Below are 24,047 nucleotides of genomic sequence, written 5' to 3'. Positions count from 1 at the left end.
CCGCCATTCCTAAACTCCCCATACAACTGGAGTAAAACACGAAGCACTAGCCACGGCCCAGCCCAGTAACCTCACAGAAGGTTGAAAGTTGCAGAACCGGGGCGGTGAAAAGCGCGAGCCCACCCTGAAGCCCCGCCTGGAGGAGAACGCTTCCTCCCGGAAGTGACGCAAGCTCAATCCCAGTTTGGCTCTCCCCAAACAAAAGGGATCTTGGGGCCCCGGGAGGAGCTTGAATGACATTGGAGAAGCCCCTCCTCCAGCCAACGCGGATTGGGACTAGCGTTGTAGAGGCGAGGCGGCGATTGGTCGTGGTGAATGCCAATGCCCCGGCCGGCGGTTGAGGGGGCGGGGCCTCGGAAGGCTGTGGATGGGTAACCGGTGGCGGAGGCGGCAGGGAGTGGATCTCCCGGCGCCGCGGAAAGGTAGGAGCTGCTGGTGGTTGGGCTTGGCGGTGACTGGGAGGCTGGGTTCTCAGGAGAAAAGCAAGGGTAGAAGTACCGGTAGCCTCCCGCCACGGTCCCTACTGCCGCCGGGCCCATCCCCTGAGGGGGCGGGGCCGTCTCCTCCACCTCCCGGTATTCCCTGAGGAGGCGTCTCCTCATCCTTCGAGGGTCCTCGCACCTACTTATTGTCCTTGGTGAGTTTCCAACTCCACAGAAGGGGCTTCCCTCTTGACAGCCCTCATTTAAAGCCCCCTCTCGCCCTGCACGCATCAGCCTGGCAGTTTCCCATTCTCTAGGCTGCTACCCCCAACCCCATTTTGTACCCCCAGGAGACCAGGCATCCCTCCCTCCACCTGTCCCTGCCCGCTAGGGTGAAACCGATGTTAGTTTTCTCCGTAAGATAAAATCAGCATTCTCCAAAAAAGACGGATGAAGCGAAGCAAACATCAAAGACCCGACCTACAGCCAGCTTCACAGACGAAGCGGCCTTCCCCCTCTTCAGTTCTTCCCATCCCCCATTTTCTGATGCCTGGCTTTCCTCCTGCAGCCCCTAGGATGGTCTGGTCTCCTGCGGAGAGTCCAGAGCTGCCCTTCTTTGGGATTTTTTTAAGACTCTGGAAGAAGGAGGAATAGTAAACTATCTCCTTTCTTTACCCCTTTGTACCTTCCCTTTCTTTATTCCCTATTACTCATGGGAGAACCCAGCTTTTAAGGGATTTTTAAATTTGAATTGGGTTTCATTTTTGCTTTCCACCGGATTTCTTCCCTGGGAATTTGATGAAAAACCATCCTCTTATATTTCACAGTGAGGTGGGTGTGTTGGGTATCTGCAGAGTTGGCCTTGTGTGGGTGGGAATGCAGTGTATATTGTTTGACAGTGAATAACAGCCTATTTTTAAATGAAACAGTATAGATAAGTAAATAGCATTCCATTAAGGATCAGTATCTCCCAGTGTGGAGTGGGTTGGTCTGTTGCTCAGGGAGACTGCAGTTAACCTTGAAGGTGTGCTGCAGTTTGAAACAAAAGGCAGGAAGTATTTGAGGAAAATTCAGGTTCACTTGGCTGGGTTTATGATTAATCTGGTCCTGTGGCCTTTGGTTACTCTCTAGCCCCTCTTTTATCCCCAGAGGAAACTAATACACATATGATGTTAATCAGTTTTACAATGCCGATATCATGTACCAAAATTTAGAGTGTGAAAATAAGGGTAATCTCAAATTCTTAGGGATAAGAGTAAATAAAGGCATGATAGACTCTAATTATTCACACCAAAAAGTGTTTCTGTAGTGTGCTTATAAAGATTTTGTCAAACTGGCCTTCATTTCAGCAGGTGCATGGTATTGATGATTTTGACCCAGTGTTAATGTCATTGAATCTCCAGTAATCATCTGTGGCCAGCCCTTCCATATATTAAAATTTGCCATATTTTTATCATTGTTTCCTCTGTTTTAATCTCAAGTCCATCTTACTACTGTTAACTGTAGCCAAAGTTCATGGCAATGAGATGCAAGGAGTTGGAATCACAGCGAGTGATTGTAATGGCCATTGTCTTACCTTCCTGATGAGAATTCTGATGGTAGACTTGCTGAAGGTAATTATTTTTTAATAGTTAGGTTCCAGCGTTCCAGAACCATGCTCATTGCTCACAGATCTACTCAGTGATTGTTTCCAGATCTCCAGGAAAGCACAAAAAAGAAACTGTGTGGAGGGTCTCTCTAGCACACACAAAGTTTACTGCAATAGGAGGGTTAGACTTGGGCCCCCAGCAATAGCAACAGAAAAAACTAAAAGCAGAACAGGAAATCCCCCAAAGATGTATCTTGTTACATGAGCAGAGAACAAAAAATAAACTAAGGTAAGACACTAAGGAAACCAAAGTAATGGTGATTGCCAGGGCCTTAATAATAGAGGAAAAAGTAAGTAGGTTTCTTTGATTCTTTGGCACAATAAACAAGACCTGTTTTATGCACCTTTGGGTCTTGGAAATCTTTCCTCTAACTTTTTCAACATTTTTTTGTTCATGTTAGATAAAGAAAAACATTGTATGCAGAGGATATTTATGTAGATGTCTAATGTATCTCGTTAAATTATAAATTCTTCAAGGGCATATAGTAATTTTTTTACATCTTTGTACCTTCTGTGTAATATGACTTAACAAGTGTTCATTGAATTTAGTTTAAAGTTATCACTACAGAATGGACTGAAGATAATGCACTGATAAACTATGATACATCTTATTAGTATAACCAGTCTACTTCTTTTTGTAGAGATTTAACTTGATTTTCCCTATCTTACTAAACTGCATTATTTTCAGTGACTCTAAAATTTTTAATTTCCTATAAAATTTACTTCTTAGATGATAGAACTTTGCTATCATGAAAGCTGAACTACACTTAGGAATATAGTCACTAGTAGTCATTTTAGGATACTATTTTTCTAAGACTCTGACCTGATGGGAGTGAAGTGAATTTAGGAGAGCACACTAGGAACTGTTTGCTAATTTTTATTTAAGAATAATTTCTGAGTGTTTGGTTTTGACATATACTTTGAAATTCTTTTAAGTGGGTGTTTAGGTTTTTCATTTTGTTTTTGGTGTGCTGAGTATTGAACACTGTATATAATCACTATACCACTAAACTACATCCCCAACCCTGATTGTGTGCTTTTAAAATAGAACTAAATATATTAATAGGGCTGGGAGTAGTGCCACACACCTATAATCCCAGCAACTCAGGAGGCTGAGGCAAGAGAATCACAAATTCAAAGCCAGCCTCAGCAATTTAGTGAGCTCCTAAGCAATTTAGCAAGATCCTGTCTCAAAATAAAAAATGAAAAGAACTGGGTATGTGGCTCAGTGGTTAATTCCCCCTGGGTTCAATCCCTGGAAAAGAAAAGAAAAAGAAAATATAAATACATATTTTATATATTTACATACATACTCATATAAAAAATAGGGGCAGAGAACACTATTGGGTCCACTGTAATCATGGTGGGCATATTATGCTCATTCATGACTGTGGATTTGTGTCTTGTTCAAATCACATTTGTATTGCTACCAGTTACTTTGCAGAACAGGGTTTGAATTTTTGGCTTTTCTGAGCAGAACAGAATGGTGTTTCTTGGGGGTTGTCATTAAAATGGTGTTTGGTAGCATGAGATGAGAAGCAGTGATTTATTGTTAGAGGAAATCTGTTCAGAGTCTGTGGTGGTTGACACCAGGAGTAGGTTGTCAGACTGTTAAGACAGGTAATTCCTGAATGTTTTCAGCTAATAATTAAAAATCAAGTCTTCCAAGTTTCAATTCAAACCATTTTAGTGAGAAAATGGCCTATTAATTGTGAAGCCATACAGTGTGGCTATTTACAGCACAACTGTAAAGCAAATTGACCTAATCCCAGCTCTGCTACTGTTTCATTGTGCAACCTGGAGAAAGAGCAGAGTTTTCTGAATTCACTGTACCTCAGTTTCCTCAGCTGTGAGATTGTGTGTGTGTGTGTGTGTATCACAAAGCAAGGTACCCACAGACAGGAAGTACTCAATAACTAATAGATATTATTACCCTTATTGTTAGCACTTGGCATGTGAGTTAAAGCAATTAATATAAAATAGCCTATTACTCCTTTAACATTTTAGCAAAAGTGACAAAGTAGTGTCTGATTATAGTTATTGATTACTTTTGTTTTTAAATCTATCAATATATAGCTAGAATTCTTAAGTAGAGAGAAGTAAAGCTTGCATATGTCATAATGTCAGACACCTGAACCGAGGATCTATGTGTCTGTCTTGGAGAGAGAAAGAGAGAGAGAGAGATTTTTATCATGCACATTATCTTTCTGGAATTTTTGTGACTCAAGGAAAAAGAAAGGCAAGGGATTAAACCAGCCGATGACATTGCTGTACTCTAAACTCTTAAGAGTTAAGTGCCACCATCCTGAATGTCAGGTAAATGGTTTTGTAGGTACTGTGATTATGGAGTTGGACCTTCTATGAGACTTAAGGAATTTTCAGTGATTATGTTGATTTAAAGTAATTTTTGCCTTATTTTTTAAGACTACCTCTCTTGCTTCCTCAAAAGTAAGGAGTGATGGGGCTCGGGAGATAGCTCAGTCAGTAGAGTGCTTGCCTTGTAAGTACAAGGTCTTGGGTTCGACCCCCCCCCAAAAAAAAAAAAAAAAAAAAGTAAGGAGTGATTATAGGAACAACCAAGATTGGGATAAGAAATTATGGATAGGGAGTTAAGTGTGGAGGTGAGGGATGGTAAGGATGGGAGTTTATGGGTTGAACAGGACTACAAGCAGGCATTGAAGTAAAGAATGAAATTATAGGGTTCCTCCCTGACAGGTATTTCCTAACTCCATATTTTCAGTATAAAGCCAAAATTTTCAATCTAAATGTGTCCTTTGCTATTGAATGAATCTTTACTGACTTCTGGATGCACAAAGAATACAATCTTTAATTGTTATTGACTATATCCCATAATTGTTAATGAGTTTAATAGAAACTAGAAAGGAAAATAGGGGAGCACAAGATGATGGAACTTACAGATAAAAAAGATTACTCATCCTGAGCCTTAGGAGCATCTGCATAGATCCTTTGTTGCAGAACTGCTGGGAAAGGTAGGTTGAAGTGTGCTATGGCAGTTTACCATCATAGAAAGGTGACAGCCAGGACAAAAACAAGGATAAGTTGTTTTGACAAGAGGTAAGAATTATAAATCATAAAGGAGAAAAGGATGAAAAAAACCCTACCATCTGGGGGTGGGTAGGAAAAAGAGAGAAGCACTAATTTTTTGGTGGGGGGAGGTGCCCTCTTGTTTGGTTTCTGCCAACAAGTCCTTTCTGTTACAGCAGGTGCTATAGGAACAACAGAACCAATCTAGTTTTTAGCTGGCTTAATATTTAAAGGTACAAATATAAATGTACCTTTACATTGGGTTGTAGCTCAGTGGTGCAGCACTTGCCTAGCATGTGTGAGGCACTGGGTTTGATCCTTAGCACCACACAAAAGTCAGTAAATAAATAAAATAGAAGTAGTGTGTCCATCTACAACTAAAAAAATTTTTTTTAAATATTTAAAGGTACAAATGTAAATGTTTCATTAAATTGAGGACACTGGATACATTTTCTTAAAAGGCTCCCTCTCCAAAGACTTCTTCACTTTTAAGCCCTTGACTTACCACACTAATTCTCCACATGTTCCTCTTGGGGGTCTAATTACTTCTCATTCAGCGTGTCTTACATCACAGTCATCATTTCCCCCCTAAAACCAGTTCCTTTTCTAACATCCTCATTTCTGTTAATGACGTAAGTCTAGCCACCCTGTCTCAAAAACCTCAGCTGATCTGGGATTATTTCCCCTCTTATACTTCCTAAATGAAATCAGTTACCAAGTTACTGAAAGTTAATTCTTTTTTTATAATATGTCTTGTATCGGTCTATTCCATTTTACTGCCACCATTCTAGTTCACATGTTTTTGCCTCACATCTGTGCTGTTAAAATTTTTCTACCAACTGCTTTTTCTGCTTCATTTTTCTTCAGTCAAATCAGCTCTGTATCTTAAGCCTTAACCTTCCTAAAACTGTGCTTTCATTATGATAGTTACCTGACTACAAATGTTTAGCAGCTGCTCATTTCCTAAAAGATAAAGTCCTAATTGTGGACTGGGATTTCCAGTCCACGTTTTTTGAGTATCCCTTTAAACCAAAGACCACAGGGTACTAAGTTTCCACAAGCTGCATAGACACAATAGTTGTCCAGAAAAGTTCAGTCTAGTAAGATAGAAAACAGGTATGGAACCAGATGAATTAATATAATAGAATGTATATACATATTCATTCTGTGTTTAATGTAAAAATAGCTCTGATATTTTTAAAAAACTACTTCCTAGTCATTACAAGTTAAAATTGTAACTTGATTAAGAGCTATAAAAATTTAATGGAAGCAGAGGATACTTTTCATTTATATTACTAAGGGCATAACAAGCTAATCTAGGCAGAAGAATGTCCTTTTCTTTACAAGTAGTATGCAGATGTCATTGGCCTGGGCATGTGTTGAATATATCCCAAAAATGACTTTCCCTAGCTAGGCCATCTCATTAAAACAGATCAGCCTGCCGAGTCAGAATGAGTAAATTTGCTTTGATTTGTAAATTTGGCATATGAATGATAAACAATGATGCTCCATTGGTGGGAAAATTTCATTACCTTGAAGATAAGATCAAATGAATGATCTTCAAATTTGAGAAATGAGAGACTGACCAATCACTAACTCATTTAAACTACTTACCTCCTATTAGAGTGTATATTGTTATCCCCATTTTGTAGATGAACTAGTAGAGCTCAAAATGGGTCAAGAAACGGTTGAAGTGGCAGAGCCAGAATACAAACCAAGCTCTGTAGGACTGCAAAATCCATGCACTTTCCACTATAACACATTCTTTTCCCAACAAAATACTGTTCCTGAAGAACCTTGGAGTAAAAATAATTAATAGGTTTGTTGTTAATAGGTGATCGATACCAATTGTTAAACTTTTTTTAAATCAGCAATTTGTAGAACAACATCATCAGTTATACTTCTGTCAGAGGCTTGTGTGAAATTTGTTGTTGTTGTTTGTTTTATTTTGTTTTGTTTGTTTTTTCTAGTTTGGGGAAGATCAGGTTATGAATATAACCAAAATACAGATACCTTAACTGTTCATGGTTAATTCTCCATACCTCTCTGGAGTTCCTAGTTTGGAATCCTAGAGGAGTCAATGACCTCATCTTACACTAAGAAAGATTTTTGTTTTCCAGGTTTCTAGAATTGTGAATCATTTTACTGAAAATAAAATCAGTCTACATATTATTGTTCCCTTGAGGTGGCTTTATTTCAGAAAAGCAAAAATATAAAGAACCAAAAGATGATATAAACAAACAAATTGGATTGAAATCATGTTATAATTTAAGCTAAATAAAACCAACTAAGAAATATTGAAATAGTTCAAACTTCTGGTAATATTCTGATGTCAAGATATATATCTTGTCTTAAATTTTCAATGAAAAGATTTAATAATGTAAAACTATTTTTTGTTTTCACTAACATCCATTCGAGTACTTTAACTAATGTAGTTCTTCTGGTTTGGTCTTATCTCTGTGAGAACACTTGAAAGGGTATAAACAGATATCTAGGTAGACAGACCTGTTTTTAATGCTTGTGCTAATGTCCTCATCTGAAGGGAGAGATATTTGAGTGTTTATGAGCATACGGCTACTTCCTACTTTTCTTCAATATATATACAAATCTTGCTGGCAACACATAAGAGAGACAATATGACAAAGAGACAGATGCATGCAAACATACACAGATGATGCATGAATCTTAGAACCAAACAAAATAAAAACCTGATACCTGCCATGGTGTACCAGAAAGTGAATTAGACTGGATTTTAAAACATGAGTGTTAGACCTCATTAAATTTAACTGTATTCACATACTTAGTACTCATCTGTAAAATGATAGTGCTGACATTATTTCTGAGGTCCCTTCTAGCTTTGTGAATCACATTTTAGCCAATGTTGTTCTGCCACACCATTCCAAAGGTGGATAAAATGAACTCAGATGTGAACAGTGAACAGTGGTTACCAAGTAGCAGTTGTTACCATGGAAGACTCTGGAGTCAAATTACCTGGTTTTATCCCATTTGTGCCACATCTAGCTGTGAGACTTTGAGTAGTCTACTTAGCCTCTGTGGCTCAGCTTTGCATCTGTTAAATGGGGATGATAATGATGATGATGAATTTGTTAATAGTTACATGGTATCTGTCACCTAAGGTGATTGTGAGGATTGAATTAGGTAATACAACAAGTACTTGGAACACTGTCTGGTATGCATTAATGTTTAGCTCAGTAAATGTATCTTTTTTCATAGCTCAGTAAATGTATATCTTTTTTCATTAGTACTATTATTGCTTGAAGTCTTTGGCAAAAACTATGCTATAGAATTCTGCGGTGGTGGTGATTAAAGTTATTATTAATTTCTGTGGTAAGCATAAATCTATAAAGCCTGGTATCCTAGAATCTGCTTTGAATAGAATACTGTGTATTTTAATAGAATACTGTAATATTTTAAATATTGACCTTGAAGAGTAGTAGTGTAACTGTAGAACTGGTCTCTTGAGACTACTTCGAAGTAAGCATCTTGATCCCATAGCACCACTGTAATTTCTTTGTAAGTGCACTATTTGTATTTTTACATTTCAAGATAACTCAAAGCATCATTCCTTAAAGAATACTGAAATTTACAGTCTCTAATAATGTTCCCACACCTTTCTATTTTCTATGTTATCTATAATGTAGCTAAAACAAAGCAGATTGGTAAGACCAAGGCAAGAATGCTGGAAATAGCATGTTATAGGCTCTCATACTTAGGAGAAGGCTTAGATCTAGTTGTTCATATAGTGGTTAAAAATAGTAAGCGGCACCCAACTATAATCCTGGCTCTTCTGGAGTTTGAGGCAGGAAGATTGCAAGTTCAAGGCCAGCCTCAGCAATTTACCAAGACTGTGTCTCAAAATAAGAAGGGTTGGGGATATTGCTCAGTGGTTAAGTACCACTGGGTTTAATCCCTAGTATTGGGTGGGGGAAGGAAGAAGGAAGGAAAATGGTTGACAGGTTGGATTATTTTGTTTGGTGGCAGCAAAAGAGCACCACAGACTGAGTGACTTAAACAACAGAAATTTATTTTCTCACAATTCTGAAGGCTAAAAATCTAAAACTAATTCTTGATTTATAGAAAATTGTCTTACCCTAACCTGTCTGATTCCAAATTTCCTCTTATACAGACATGAGTCATATTGGATTAGGCACCACTGTAAAGGCCTCATTTTAATTTAATTACCTCTTTAAAGACCCTGTCTCCAAATTCAGTCTCATTTTGAGGTACTAGGAATTAGGACTTCAACATGTGAATGGGGTGAAAGGCAACAATCTAACCCATTAATATACATGTTATAGAGATCTGAATAGCCTAATATCTTTTACTTTCAACTGAGAGAAACTTGGTTTGAGATAATGGTAATAAAGTTTATAATTGCTTAATATTATAGAATTCAATAAAACAAGATTGGTTTTTATACTCAATTTTAGAACTTTCGTAAATAGAACAAAAAGTTTTCTTTAACACACATACAAGAGAGATACTTTCCTGGTCATAAAATTACTTTCTTATAGTATATTGACATGTTTTTCTTCCCTAGTCTGATAGTAAAATAGGAATGAGAGGAGCTGGTAATCCCAGCGACTGTTTATTGGGGCTGGGGACGGGAGCTGTGGCAGAAAGATCACAAGTTTTAAGGCTGCCTGGGCAATTTAGCAAGACCCTTTCTCAAAATCAAAATAATAATAATATTAATAATAATAATAGTAATAATAATAAGAGCTAAGGATGTAACTCAGTGCTAAAGTGTCCCTATTCAATCCTCAGCACTGGAAAAATAAAAATAAAAAAGAATGGGAGGGACTATTTAGAGTGTTGCTACTGTCTTATCCCAAATGCATAATTAACTCCTGAAAACCAGAAGTGCCAGAGGGTAGGGAATCTTAAATCTTTTGAAATAGTCAAGATAACATGTTAACACCTTCTACCTCCTGTTAAGAGGTGCTTTGGATACATTTTTTAAAATAGCAGTACATTTTTGTCCATATTTAGATTTGGTGTTTATAAATGTGATGTGTTTATCATTATTATTATTATTTCATATTCACTTTTTTTTTAAGAAAGTACATAATCTACTGGAAAGCAGACAGAAATACCCTTTTCATATGTCAGTCTTAGCTAGTTGAGTTTTAAGAATTAGCTGACCCATATTTTGCTTTTGCTTATATTTATGTGAAAGTGTCTTTATATATTTAGGGTAAATTTGCTTTATGTCTTTGTTTATATCTAATTGCTAATACTAGAAACTTGTAGATGACCTGAATATAAGTCCATTGTAACCCAAGTATAAATTGCTTAAATTTGATATAAGTATATAATAAAGGAGATTTTACTGATCTCCTAAGTTAAATAACTGATTTTAAAAATACTTGCTGAGTTGATTCTTCTAAAAAATATATGTTTAGATTTTTTTTTTTTTTTTTTTTTTGAGGTGTTTCTGTGTCACGAACTGACTCATCTAAAAGTGTCATTTTCCCTCTTTCATGTCCTGTATCATCTACTACTTGGAAAGAAATAAATCTTTCATTTCCACACAAAGATATATGCACGCCCAGATACTAGACAGACAAACATTTTACTTGTACTCCACTGTGCCCTGCCCTGCCCTGCCCTTTTGCTCACATAGCTATAGAAGTTGTTTGGGGTGTTTTATTTTCTGCCGCCCAATTTCTGTATGTGCAGGTATTATCCAGAGAAGGATCAGAAAGAAAAGAGAAGAGCCCAAACCACAGCAACATAATTCTTAGGCAAAAGTAGCCCTGTACTTAGAGATTTACTGTGTGAGTGTGCTCTTCTTGATATCCATAACTCTCTTCTGACTGTTGGCACATGGAAGTTCATTAGAAAAAGACATGCTGTCCTGGCTATTGGCTCTGACTTGATGGGAAGTAGCTGTGAATACTGTGAATAGACCACATGTTGTGCTGGGCAAGCTCATTTGAAATCACTTATTGGTATCATAAGTTTTTCATATTTAACCTTTAAGTGGTCTTATTTTTCAAGGATATGTAAATATGTACACCTCTATCCTTTCTTATTGTATATATGTATTTTTTATTGAGAAACTAAAGCTGGCTGTACCACAAAGGATGATAAAGACAACTTGTCTACAAGTGGTTTTTATTTCAAATTTATAGACTGTAGCATTCCTTAGACAGAAATATCTGTATGTAAACTCTGAGGAAAGTTGTGTCTAGGAGAAAGTCAAATGGAAAGAATGAGCTGAGCATCTGGTTGAAATGATCTTGTCTTTCAAAGTCACTTAATGAATGATGACAATGACAAGTAACAACTCATTTAGAAAATAAGCAGGGAAGGAGTCTGCAGAGTACAATGTGGCATGCCAAAAATCTGGCAGTCATAGTTCTGATAATGAATATGCGGTTAGAAACAGCCTTTTTCTGAAAATTCGGGGCCACAATTCTGCCCTTGTATTGGGTAAAAATTGCTGGAATAGCTTATTAAGTGATTTGCCTACATGTTGTTGGTTCTATATTCTTGACCACAAAGCAAACCCACACTATTTCTCCTAAATTGAGAGATTCATAATTAGTTTTTTTTGTTTGTTTTTGACACCGGGGATTGAACCCAGCAGCTCTTTACCACTTTGTATTTTTTTTGAGATACGGTCTCAATAAGTTGCTGAGGCTGGTCTTGAGCTTGTGTTGATGGGATTACAGGCATGTGCCACCACACCTGGCTCATAATTAATTTAATGACTATTCTTGGTTAAATAAAACAACCAAAAAATTTACTGTTGCAGTTTTCCCTTGACACTACCTATGTGACTCTTAGATTTCAGCAGTTCAAAAAGGCTTTCAAACTTGGTGCCTTAAAACCCTAAACAAAATTATATTTTATTAAGTAAATTTAAAGTCTGTCTTTTTAAATTTTAATTTCTTTTTTTGGTGCTAGGGATTGCACCTAGGGCCTATTACATGCTAAGCACACACTTTTACAGCTAGGAAAATATAACTAAAATTGCATATAATTCAACACTTAATATTTGGACATAAATGGGAAAAGTAAAAGCTAGAGATATATAATCAGCCTTATAAACAAAGGAGATGGTCACAGGTTGTTTATAGGAGATGAGAATTTTCCTCACTGAATTTGACAGATTAGACATTTTAGTTGTAATTACATTTTTCCACATATGTAATTCATAAGTCATGGTGATTCAAGCAAATAGACTTTTTTCAGTTCAAGGACAGAAAATCAGTGATATTCAGTTACAAAAGGGAAGTTAGATTCCTGATTTTTTTTTAATATTATTAAGTTTCAACTTGAATAATTGACTGTTTTCTTCTTTGTCAGTATCAACCTACAGCTATCCAGCCTATAATGACACTTGATTCAATGGGATTTACAAATTGTTTATAGTATGGTCACATGGACAATAAATTTCTTATTGTTTTGCAGCATTGGACACTTTTCCACCATGCTGATGGCATTCTAAATATATTTGTCATTTTTCACAAGTTTTAACCGAGGAAAACCATAAGAGTTTATACTTGAGGACTAAAGTACAACTCTATCAATTTCAGGTCAGTATCACCCCCATCTCTGTCCACGGGAAGATCATTGCCATCATAAAACATAATTCAGTTTTACTTTCTTTATATTTCAGACAAAAATTGTTATAATGTTTTGTATGTTGAGGTTAGTTTCAAATGTACAGAATAGCAAATTGCTAAATTTTAAAATTCATAAAGGTTACAGGAATATGTTTGTTCTTGAGTTACACAACTGTGGCCCTTTTTTACCTCCTGTATAGTATTAGATATTGTATTCACTTTGTTTAAACACTAAGCTAAATGAGTTAGTATGTATTAGTAAAATATTCCAGATGTTAAAATTTGTGAGCTGGTTGTGGTAGTGCATGCATATAATCCCAGCTTTTTGGGAGGCAAGAGGATCACATGTTCAAGGCCTGCCTGGGCAGCTCAGTGAGACCTTATTTCAAAATATAACTGGAAAAAAAAAAAAAAAAGTGTTGGGGATGTGACTAAGAGGTAGAATGCTCCTGGGTTTAATTCCTAGCACCTCAAAACAACAACAAAAAAATTTGTATGCAGGAATGATTTAGGCATTGAGGTAGCAAGTATGAGTATTGTTCTTTATGTGGTTAACAAAGAGTAGACTTTTTTTCTTGCCTAGTCTGGACTACTTTATAATTAAAGTGATTCTGAGATTTTATTGATTTTATTCTTTTATGAGGATGTCTATATATCATAACAGATCAAAGGCTTTGATTTATGTGCAATCTAATTTAGTTATTCTTATTTAATTGTACCCTGTAAGCTTAGAATGGAACCAGGATTATCTAGTTTATTTTACCTATTAGAAACTCGGGGCCAGAGCAACTAGATAATTTTTTTCTCTCAAGTTCATATAGCTGGCTGAACAGTTGCAAAACTAAGACTAAAATTCTGTACTCTTCATTTTCAGTCCATTATGTTTTATTTATATTATACTACTTCTCTAAGTTGCAGTTTTGGATCTCTAAATAAGAATGTTGCGGGGGAAGGGAAAAAAATAACGGAATGAATCAAACACTATTATCCTATGTAAAAGTATGACTACACAAATGGTATGCCTTTACTTCATGTACAAAAGAGAAACAGTATGTATCCCATTTGTGTACAATAAAAATAAATTTAAAAAAAAGAACGTTAAAGAAGTATAAGGATTTTGAAGGAAAGGCAGAAATTATGTGTGAAGTCTATCATATTTAACTCTATTTCTACCTTCCTACATTGGTGCTTATATAGCCATTTGTTTTATTCTGTGCAGTTGGTATTACACAGTACCTTTACCATGTGCCCATTATTCTGCTTAATATAATGGGGACAGGCAGGGAGGAAGAACATTAGATGATAGGGTAAACTATTATGTAGATGGTATCAGGAACTCAGTAAGTTATGTTACATTTATTAACTGAGTCTTCACAGCAATCTTATGAATTAAATGTCATCCTCACCCTTTTCAGCAGATGAGAAAATTGAGACTCAAAAGCTAGTCCTTGAAATAGAACTGAGTATCTTCAAGTAAAAAAAAATTTCAAAGCCCCCTCTTCCCTAATTATGGTGGCAAAAGAGAAATTGCTAAGTCATACAGCTAGCAAGATGCAGACCTGACTGCAGAGCCTCGTGTTCTTTCCAGCATATCATCTCATATTAAATGTAGCTTTATTATAAGGTTTGTTGGGTTTTTTTGTTTGTTTGTTTAGGATTTTCTTTTTTTTAGTTGCACAATAACTATTATAAGACACATCTCTAATACTAAAGTGAGGATCACTAGTTGCTAAAATTCACCTGTTGGAAAGTTAGCATCAGAGCCTAACTCTGATGGATAATTTACTTACTATGTGGTAAAAGATTTATACAACATGTTCTGGAACACAGTCTAGTAATACATTGAAGTATGCATTTTGCCCATGTTTTCCTTCACTTTCGAGTACTAGCCTTGATGGAGTTAATGACTCTTGTGTACCCCTTCAAACTTAATAAAAGTGAAGGATTACTGGAGTGTTAGTGAACTAGTGATATGATAATCTTTAAAGAAAACATGAGAGTGACAATCTGGAAGCAAAAAGTATAAGAGGGGAAATATTATTTGCTCTACTTTGGAAGTTATGTAACTTATCTTACCATATACACTGATCAGAAGACCCTTCAAAGGTTGTGTAGCCAAAAAAAAAAGATTGTGTAGCAGACTAGTTTTTGTCCTCGAGAGCTGAATGAGAAGTCGGTATTGTGAAAAAGGACTGAAATTTTGCCATATGATTTGTCATTTAACATATTTCAAAAGATGCAAATTCTTGTGAAAATGTGAACTTAATAAGTCAAAGTTTGTAGTAGTCTAGCCAATAAGATGTTTAATATATTTTAATAAGTCATTTAAAAGTATATTTGCATCTGGTTACATTTGTGTGTTTTACCACATGAAATGTAAACATTGTAATAGTTGTTCTGTGAATGTAGACAATTTAAAAGTTATTCCCATGCTTTCATCAAATGTTATCTTTACTCAGTTTTCATTTCAGCCAATTAACAGATGCCAGAATTTTTTTTATAGTTTTGGAACTGGGGGATCTTTTCTGAGTCTAACCCAGGGACTCACACATAGTACACAGCACTCTACCACTGAGCTTCATCCCCATATCTTTGTGTGTATGTGTGGGTGTGTGAGAGAGGCAGTTGGGGTATACTGGAATTGCACCCAGTGACCTCTCCAACTGAGCTACATCCCCAGCCCTTTTTATTTTGAGACAGGGTCTCAACAAGCTATTCAGGCTGGCCTCAAACTTGATATCCTCCTGCCTCAGCCTTCTTAGTAGTAGCTGAGATAACAGGCATGAGCAAAAATCAGTTACTAATTCTTTCTGAGACTTAGGATGTAAATGTACCTGGAGGAAAGATGATGAAAAATTGATCTTTATAAGGAAATCCAGTTATTTGAAATGAGTTTAATTTTCTTTTCTCAATTTGTCATTAAAATCAGAAAGCTTGCGACTCAGGCAGGGTGGGCTGTGTAGGGAGGACGCTGGAGCCCGAGGTCAGGAAATGGATTCAGTGACCTTTTTTTTTTTTTTTTTTGGGTGCTGGGGATCGAACCCAGGGCCTTGTGCTTACAAGGCAAGCACTCTACCGACTGAGCTATCTCCCCAGCCCGGATTCAGTGACCTTTGATGATGTTGCTGTGACCTTCACTCTGGGAGAGTGGACTTTGCTGGATCCTTCCCAGAAGCAGCTGTACAGAGATGTGATGTGTGATACCTTCAAGAACCTGGCCTCTATAAAAAAAGAAAGAGAAGATCAGACCATTGAAGATGTATACAAGAATTCCAGAAGAGAATTAAGAAGTCAAGTGGTAGGGAGATGCTGTGAGCATGAAGAAGGTAGTCAATGTGGAGAAACTGTCAGCTGGAAACCAGATTGTTTTGTGAACAAGATAGTTCCTCCAGAAGTAAAATCAAGTGAAAGCCCTGTGTGTGAAGAAGTCCTCTTTGGTCATTCATCTATAAATGTGCCCCTCAGAGCTTATGCTGAACAGAAACCATATGATTATCCAGAAATTGGGGAGAATCCATGTAAATATAAGGAATGTGGAAAAGCCTTCAGTTCTCTCCAATACTTTGAGGAGTATGAAGGAACTCACACTGAGGGCAGATATCATGAATGTAAACAATGTGGAAGAGTCTTCAGTCTTTCCAGTTCCCTTCAAGAACATGAAAGAATTCACACTGGAGAGAAACCCTTTGTATGCAAAGATTGTGGGAAAGCCTTTACTCGTTCCAGGTCTGTTTACAGACATGAAAGAACTCACACTGGAGAGAAACCTTATGTATGTAAGGATTGTGGGAAAGCCTTGTGTGATTCAAGTTCCCTTACAATACATGAAAGAACTCACACTGGAGAGAAACCCTATGTATGTAGGGATTGTGGGAAAGCTTTCACTCATAGTAGGTCCTTTTATAGGCATGAAAGAACTCACAGTGGAGAGAAACCCTATATATGTAAGCAGTGTGGGAAAGGCTTGAGTGATTCAAGTACCCTTAAAATACATGAAAGAACTCACAGTGGAGAGAAACCCTATGTTTGTAAGGAATGTGGGAAAACCTTTAGTTCTTCCAGTTACATTCGAATACATGAAAAAGCTCACACTGGAGAGAAACGGTATATTTGTAAAAAAATGTGGAAATGCCTTTGGTTATTACAGTTCACTTAAAAAGCATGAAAGAATTCATATTGGAGGAAAACCCTTTATGTAAGGAGAGTGGGATATCTTTTACGTATTTTATTTCCTTTCACAAACAAAAATTTACCCTGGGGATAAATCCTATGTCTGTAAACAATGTGGGGAAAAAATATAGTCACTGCAGTCATGTTCTTAGACATCAGAGAACCCAAAATGGAGACAAGCCCTATGTATATAAAGAGTGTGGAAACATCATTAGTTCTTCCATTATCTTGAAATATGTGAAAGAATTCACACAGGAGACAAACACTATATATGTGAGCAATGTGGAAAGGGCTTTCATTCTTTCCATTATATTGAAATCCATGAATGAACTCCATGTTGGAGAGAAACCTTGTGTGTGGACGCATTGTGGGAAAGCAGCCATTCCATTTCCTTTCACAGACATGGAAGAACTCACACTGGAGAATAACCCTGAATAAAGAATGTGGAAGACTTCATTATTACATAAGCTTTCTAGCAGACTTGAGAATGCACATTGCAGAGAACTTGTATTAATGTAAAGCATGTGGGAATGCCTCTAGTCATCTTGGTTCAACATACATATATCCATAGCTGTAGTACGGAGAGAAACCTGGAATAGAAAAGAGAGGCAAAAAGGTCCAGTTGGCCTACATGTACATAGGATCAGAACTCTTCGAATGTGAAAAATACAAGATAGTTTTCAGTTTTAACAGTTTCAATGTCCTATGAAAGTTCTTCAGGTAGTGGAATCCTATAAATGCATTAATATGAAGAGCTTGATGTAAAATAATTTGTTTAGTATTCTCTAGAGACTTCACTGTAGGAAACATGCTAAAACTTACATTGTGTTCATAAGTGACTCATTCTGAAAGTAGATCTCTGCAGTCTATATTTCTAATTTATATTCTTGAAAATAAATGTTGAGAAAACACACCTCGGTAGGTTTCATTTAGGTAATAGCATGAGAGTTTATATATATATAGTTGTCTTTCAATCAGATAATGAGTTTTTGTCCTTTGTACTTGAACCATGTTGGATCCATAGGTGAATTGGTGAATTGAACTGTATTTCGGATGTGCCATAGGCCTAATTTTTATGCAGTTTTAAAATAATTGTGGTTAAAGGACTACTGAAAATGAATTGGTTTTGGAGTTTTTTTGTTTTTTTCTTTTTTTGGTACTGGGCTGTACATTTTTTTTAGAAAGACTTTCTTGTAGATTTTTTTCTTTTGATTTTGTGTTTTCACAAAAATTTATTGGCAAAATTCAAAATGTAGTGATAAAATATATTTTTGGGGATACAGTTCTAATAAGAATAATGAAATTCTTTTAAGGAGGAATAACAGTTCAGTTAATTGGGAGTTAAAAGTTAAGAGTTTGCTATCAAATTAATTACAAATATGTTCTGTAAAAATCATTCTTAGCTGAAGGACTTTGCAAATTTAGGCAGATTTGGCCTACAAATTATAGTTGGAGAATAAGAGATTTTTACCAGTACCAAGGAAGAAACAAAAAGCAGAAGAAATCGAAGACCACCAATAATAGATATTGTTTCTTACCTTTTTTTCTAATTATATTTGTATGGTTCTTTATTTCACATTTCATTGCATTTGACCTCCTTGTTGACAAAGTCATCTATTTGCTCAGAAATGGATTAGAATTATTTAGCAAAAAAGAGAAGGAATAAATTTGTACTTATTGACTACCAAAAAAAAAAAAAATCAGAAAGCTCTTATGTTTCTATTTAATTGTGACCATTTCTTTTCTCAAAGCATTTTGCACTATAATTGTTGCTCTTTTCTTCTCCATCTCACTTTTTTTTTTTTTTTCCCTTGAATTGTATCAGATTAACCATCTTGTGGAGATTGGCTGATCACTGTTTTTGTTTTAGGCTTTCAGGATGAATCTGGAAAAACTCAGCAAGCCTGAACTCTTGACACTATTCAGTATTCTTGAAGGAGAGCTTGAAGCAAGGGACCTTGTTATAGAAGCATTAAAGGTATGTTAAAAGAAAAAAAGAGAGGTCATCATGATTTGAAAGTCATTTCATTGGTTGGAATTTATATAACTAGGGTATTGCTATTATCCTCAGTAAAGTTGAAGGGGGGACATATTGATACTTGCTATAGGTTGCACATTTGTGGAAGTCTTTTTACCCTCAAAAAATTCCTTTAGTGTCTACCTGGTTTCTAGACCTTGAACTTCATTCTTTTAGTGTAGTGCACCTTAGCTGTTTTTGAATGCTTAAACCCTTTGAGAATTTGATGAAACCTGCTTCCTGAAGAGTATATATATATCCATATACCAAATTTCAGGATATAATATTTGGGCTATCAAATGCAGACATCTATGGCTTTCCTGGGTCCCAGATTAAGACTTCTAAGTTTTTTCTTTTTCTTTGTGGTATTGAGGATTGAACCCTAGACCTTGCACGTGCTAGCAAGTACTTGATCATTGAGCTACATCTCTAGCCCAAGAATTCTTATTTTCAAGTGTTTGGTGTCTGTTAAAATGCAAGGGACCAGGGAAGTTGTACATTAGTGAGGACAAGCAGTATGTGGAAACTCTCTGTAAAGTCTGTTTAAAAAATACAAGGGGCATAATCCCTTTGAAATGTCATGAGTTCTTTAAACTTTTAAGGATTTTTTCTGTTCAGTCTTGCGAGCATATTTGGACATTAGAAGAAGACCTTCAGGGTATATCTGTATCAGTAGTAGACAGAAGATATTCCCAAAGGCTAGGGGAAATGACCAAAGGTGAGACTTGAGCATGCTAAAGAAACATTAGTCCCTACAAAATGTAATTTATTAAATATCTAAGAGGATTTTCATATAAGAGGTTGTATTGATGTACATCTTTAAATTATATAATATTTATGATGGAGTTCAGTGGTAGAGATTGCCTAGCATATGTGAGACCCTGGGATCAATCCCCTATACCACCAGAAACTAATAAGTAAAAAGCATAAATGATTAATAATTAGTATTTGTATATAACACTTTATAATTTGCATGATAGTGCAAATAGTCAATAGTGTGGTATTCTTTCCTTTCCATTTATTTATATCCTCTCAGTGTATGTCATATACCGCAGGTTATAGGGGTACATGACATGGAGCAATCAGTGGTTGCCAGTCATTTGAATAGATGTCTCTAGTGTGTCTAAACAGTTTCTACTTTTTTAATGACTTCCCTGCCAACATGTTTAAATATATAAATGTTCACTCCGGTTGGTGATTCTTCCTCACATCCATATTCACATCTTTCCTTTTTGTCACTCTTGGTGATTTCTTTCTTTCCTGAAAACTGTATGTCATATCTCATAACCTAATCTTAGAATTACCAGTAGTCCCAACCTGCTTAAACCAGACACCTTCCTATTTCTTATCCTATATTTATTTGATCAAGGAAGAGAAAAGAAAAAGGGATTAAGGACAGTTTGAGTTCTTTCTAATCCTTACCTCTAATACCCTTTGTTATTTCTACTTCTTTCTCCCATTTTCATCTGCCTTAATCCCCTTAAAATGGGCAGGGGAGAGGGATGGGAGAAAGACCCTTAATGGGAAAATTAGAGGATGACCTTATTTTCACTTTTATAGTTTGACCAATATAACCACTCTGTTTTTCAGCCTTAGAAACTGTACAGACCTATAATGCTTTGTATGTTCTTTTTACTAAACATATATCCCTAGTACTGAGCACAGTACCTGACATATAGGTACTCAATAAATATTATTTTGTTTTTGTTATTTTTGGTGCTGGGCATTTAACCTAGGACTTTGCATGTGGTAATAAGCACATGTCTGCCACTAAGCAAATATTTGTTAAACAGATAAAATGATTGTGCCATCTGAATCTGTTGCTTTTAAAGATTTCCATGATAATTCAAAGTGAATGTTGTGAATTCCTAATTTTTAAACAGTTCTTATGTGCTCTGCAAAATACTGCCTTCTGGTTTTAACGTTAACAGATGCTTAGGTGCTTGTTGCACATGTTTTCCTAAAATATATTTTTTCTTCATGAATCCAATTTTAGTTACTATAGGCAGCCTCTGACAAGTTTGAAGAGCAGCCACAGAAGCAAGAACTATAATTAAGGAAACATTTTGATATAAGATACCATACCATTTCAAATCAGGCACAAGTGTTATATTTAGTCTGCATATGGCCTGTAAGTGATAAAGTTATTGTGAGGTTTAACCTCTATGCAGTTAAGGTGAAATGAACAACTTTACCAGAAAGGACACATCTTCAAACAATATGTTGTTAGATAAAATTGTCAGCAGCTGGGGTTAAAGTTGCCTCTGTCCTTTGAGAAAATAACTGCCATACCAAATTCTTTAAGTTAAAATGAAGTCTAACTTATTTGTGGCATTGTTTTATTATTATTATTATTATTATTATTATTATTATTATTTGGTTTAGTGCTGGAATTTTTCAAGATTTTACTGCCTCATAGCTTTTGCTTAATAATAGATACCTACTGGACTTTTTTTTTTTTTTTTTTACTATTGGCGTCTTACTAATTTTCTTCTATTTAACATTAGTTCTTAATTCATGTTTAGTGTGTTGCAAAGGTTTTGGTCTTTATGCCAAATAGCTAAGAGAGGTTTTTCCTTTCTGTTTTGTTTTCAGTAAGGGGGGGGAAGCTCTTCTGTCTTTTAGGACATAAAATCTATTCTGCTTTGTATCTCTGAACCAAACGATATAGCTAACTGTTGATTCTCAATGAATAGTAGATCACACTGGCAAAGGTTAGGTTTCTTTAGGAATACATTATAAATTTCCCATAATTTGTAAGTGGATCCTACCTATAAAGTTAGGATTGTAAAAGAGTTATATTCATTTTCCAGTATGTTCTGTAAAGAACCAGATTACAGTTACATCCTTCTAGAATCCCCAAGTTATATCCTTTTTTTCTCCCTCAAAACCTCCTCACTTTCTGTTGCAACCAGGACATATTTGGCTTAGAACCAATAGAAAATAATGTAATATTCAGACTCTCCTGTATTTGAAGTTTACTTGTTACAGAGACCCACTTATACTATATTCAGACCCTGTTGAACTTTATGTAAAGTGATTTTCTGTTTTAGAAGGTATCAGTCATGTCAGAGAAAAACATTAAAGTCTTCCATTAGCCACTTTATTTTCATAAGTGAGAACACTATAGGAATCCCCTCTACAATGAGAGCAAATTACATTGCTCATGAACTCAGAGAAGTTGTGAACTACAACAGTTCAGCAAGAAAGCCTCAGTGCATTAATTCCAAGCAAATCTAGGAAATGTGTTCCCAGACTGGTTTGACTGCTCCAGAGGATGACTAGGGAACCTTATTAGCCATTTTTAAAATCTGGAAAATAAGCCAGGCATGGTGGTACATGTCTATAATCCCAGCGATTTGGGAAGCTGAGGCAGGAGGATTGTAAGTTCAAAGCCAGCTTCAGAAACTTAGCAAGGCCCTGAACAACTTAGTGAGACCCTGTCTCAAAATTAAAAAATAAATAAAAAAAAAAAAAAAAAAAAAAAAAAAAAACCACAAAGGGCTGGGGGATGTGGCTTTGTGGTTAAGCTCCCTTGAGTTCATTTCCCAGTACTAAAAAATAAAAAAAAAAAAATAACATAGATAAAATCTAGAAAACAGATATGACTGCTAGTAAAAGTTAGGTCAAATACTTTATTTTTAAATCATCCACATTGGGTATATTATATATTACTTTTGCGTGTCTTAGATCTGATGTAAAGGTATACCTAGTTGTGACCTGATAGAATCTACCCTGTGTTTATAAGTACCATTTTATTTTAAAGCATTCTTTTTTTTCTTTTTTATTTATTTTTAATTTTTTTCATATATGTACATAGGGTATTTTAAAGCATTCTTTAAAATACTTATACATATGATAAATGGTAAGGTATTACAACTTTCATGTAGAATTAACTTAAGAAGGCTTGAATTCCTTTCCGCTGATGCTTCTATAATAAAACAGGTATAACTTTTTTAAAACTTACAACCAAACTCTGTGGGTTGTATCCAAAGTCCATTGCAAAATTCCCCAAGCAAGAAGATTTACAGGCAAAATGTAGACATGACAAAATTAGAAATATATTTGGAGTATGAGACTATATAATATGCCACTCTATAAGTTTACCTATTAGGAGTTTTTTTTAAACAAACAAGGATTAAAAATTAAAAGTCTAATTCTACATATACATCTGTGTTGAGACAATTTGTAATTTAATTTTGCTGAAAATATTCTTGAAACAATGATAAGGACATTACAACTGTACCAAACATATAGAACAAAGTAAAGGTTATCATAGAAGGTGGTGTAGCTCAAAAATACTGCAAATAAAAGCTGGGCATATCTGTAATCCCAGTGACTCAGTAGCCAGAAGCAGTAAGATCTCAAGTTCTAAGCCATCCTGGACAATTTAACAAGACTGTCACAAAATAAAAAATAAAATGGATTTCTCGGTGGTGGAGCACCTCTGGGTTCAATCTCTAGTATCTCAAAATGGGAAAAAAAAAAAAAAAAAAGAAAAAGAAGAAGAAAAATACATAGTCTTGTACCTATTATGTAAGTAGGTTATTATAAAGGCTGGTCTGAAACGAGGAAGGTAAAATCGAATTTAACAGTCATCATACATTGCGTATACTAATAAGCCTGTCAAGACTGTTTGCAGGTCTGGGGTTGTGGTTCAGTGGCAGAGTCCTTGCCTAGCACACCCGAGGCACTAGGTTCAATTCGTAGCATATAAATAAATAAAATAAAGGGCCATTGCCAACTAAAAAAGTATTTTTTAAAAAAAAGTGTTTGCATTTGTTTTAGTTATCTTTTTCGCTGCTGGGACTAAATGACCCAACCAGAACAATTTTTGAAGAAGGAAAACTTGATTTGAGGGTTCACAGTTTCAGAGGTCTTAGTCTATAGAAGGCCAGCTCCATTTCTTGGGGTTCAAGGTGAGGCTGAACATCGTGGTGGAAGAGTATGGCAGAGGGAAGAAGCTCACATGGTGATCAGAAAGCAGAGAGACTCCAATCTCCAAATACAAAAAATAGGGGACTGGGGATATAGCTCAGTTGGTAGAGTGCTTTCCTAGCATGAAAAAGGCCCTGGGTTCAATCCCCAGCACCACCAAAAAAAAAAAAAAAAAAAAAAAAAAAATATATATATATATATATATATAC

General features: G+C 35.8%; 2 protein-coding genes and 1 non-coding gene across 6 annotated transcripts in view; 2 read left to right on the top strand and 1 right to left on the bottom strand.

Moving 5' to 3' along the window:
* The first annotated feature begins 296 nt into the window (after positions 1 to 296).
* Positions 297 to 24,047, top strand: part of Cttnbp2nl (CTTNBP2 N-terminal like) — a 57,494-nt gene continuing 33,743 nt past the window's right edge. The window contains exons 1-3 of one of the 3 annotated variants that reach the window (XM_047557019.1): positions 297 to 422; positions 12,559 to 12,683; positions 18,754 to 18,861. In XM_047557019.1, coding sequence (XP_047412975.1) covers positions 18,763 to 18,861 — 99 coding nt within the window. In that variant the 5' untranslated portion in view covers positions 297 to 422; positions 12,559 to 12,683; positions 18,754 to 18,762. Of the gene's footprint in view, positions 423 to 496; positions 638 to 746; positions 1,254 to 12,558; positions 12,684 to 18,753; positions 18,862 to 24,047 lie in introns of those variants that run through there. The other 2 variants (XM_047557022.1, XM_047557020.1) reach the window with 2 other exon arrangements.
* St7l (suppression of tumorigenicity 7 like) overlaps positions 15,714 to 24,047 on the bottom strand; it is a 214,677-nt gene continuing 206,343 nt past the window's right edge. For both annotated transcript variants that reach the window (XR_007109290.1, XM_047557026.1), the window contains one exon: positions 15,714 to 15,934. The gene's annotated coding sequence lies outside the window, so the exon portion shown is untranslated. The remainder of the gene's footprint in view (positions 15,935 to 24,047) is intronic.
* On the top strand, positions 23,925 to 23,997 carry Trnaa-agc (transfer RNA alanine (anticodon AGC)). The gene has a single exon. It is a non-coding gene; the product is annotated as a tRNA-Ala (tRNA).

Source organism: Sciurus carolinensis, chromosome 1 (assembly GCF_902686445.1).
Source record: "Sciurus carolinensis chromosome 1, mSciCar1.2, whole genome shotgun sequence".
In the NCBI taxonomy this organism is placed as follows: Eukaryota; Metazoa; Chordata; class Mammalia; order Rodentia; family Sciuridae; genus Sciurus; species Sciurus carolinensis.
The sequence above is the reverse complement of the archived record's forward strand: the minus strand, read 5'-3'. Positions and strand labels throughout refer to the sequence as shown.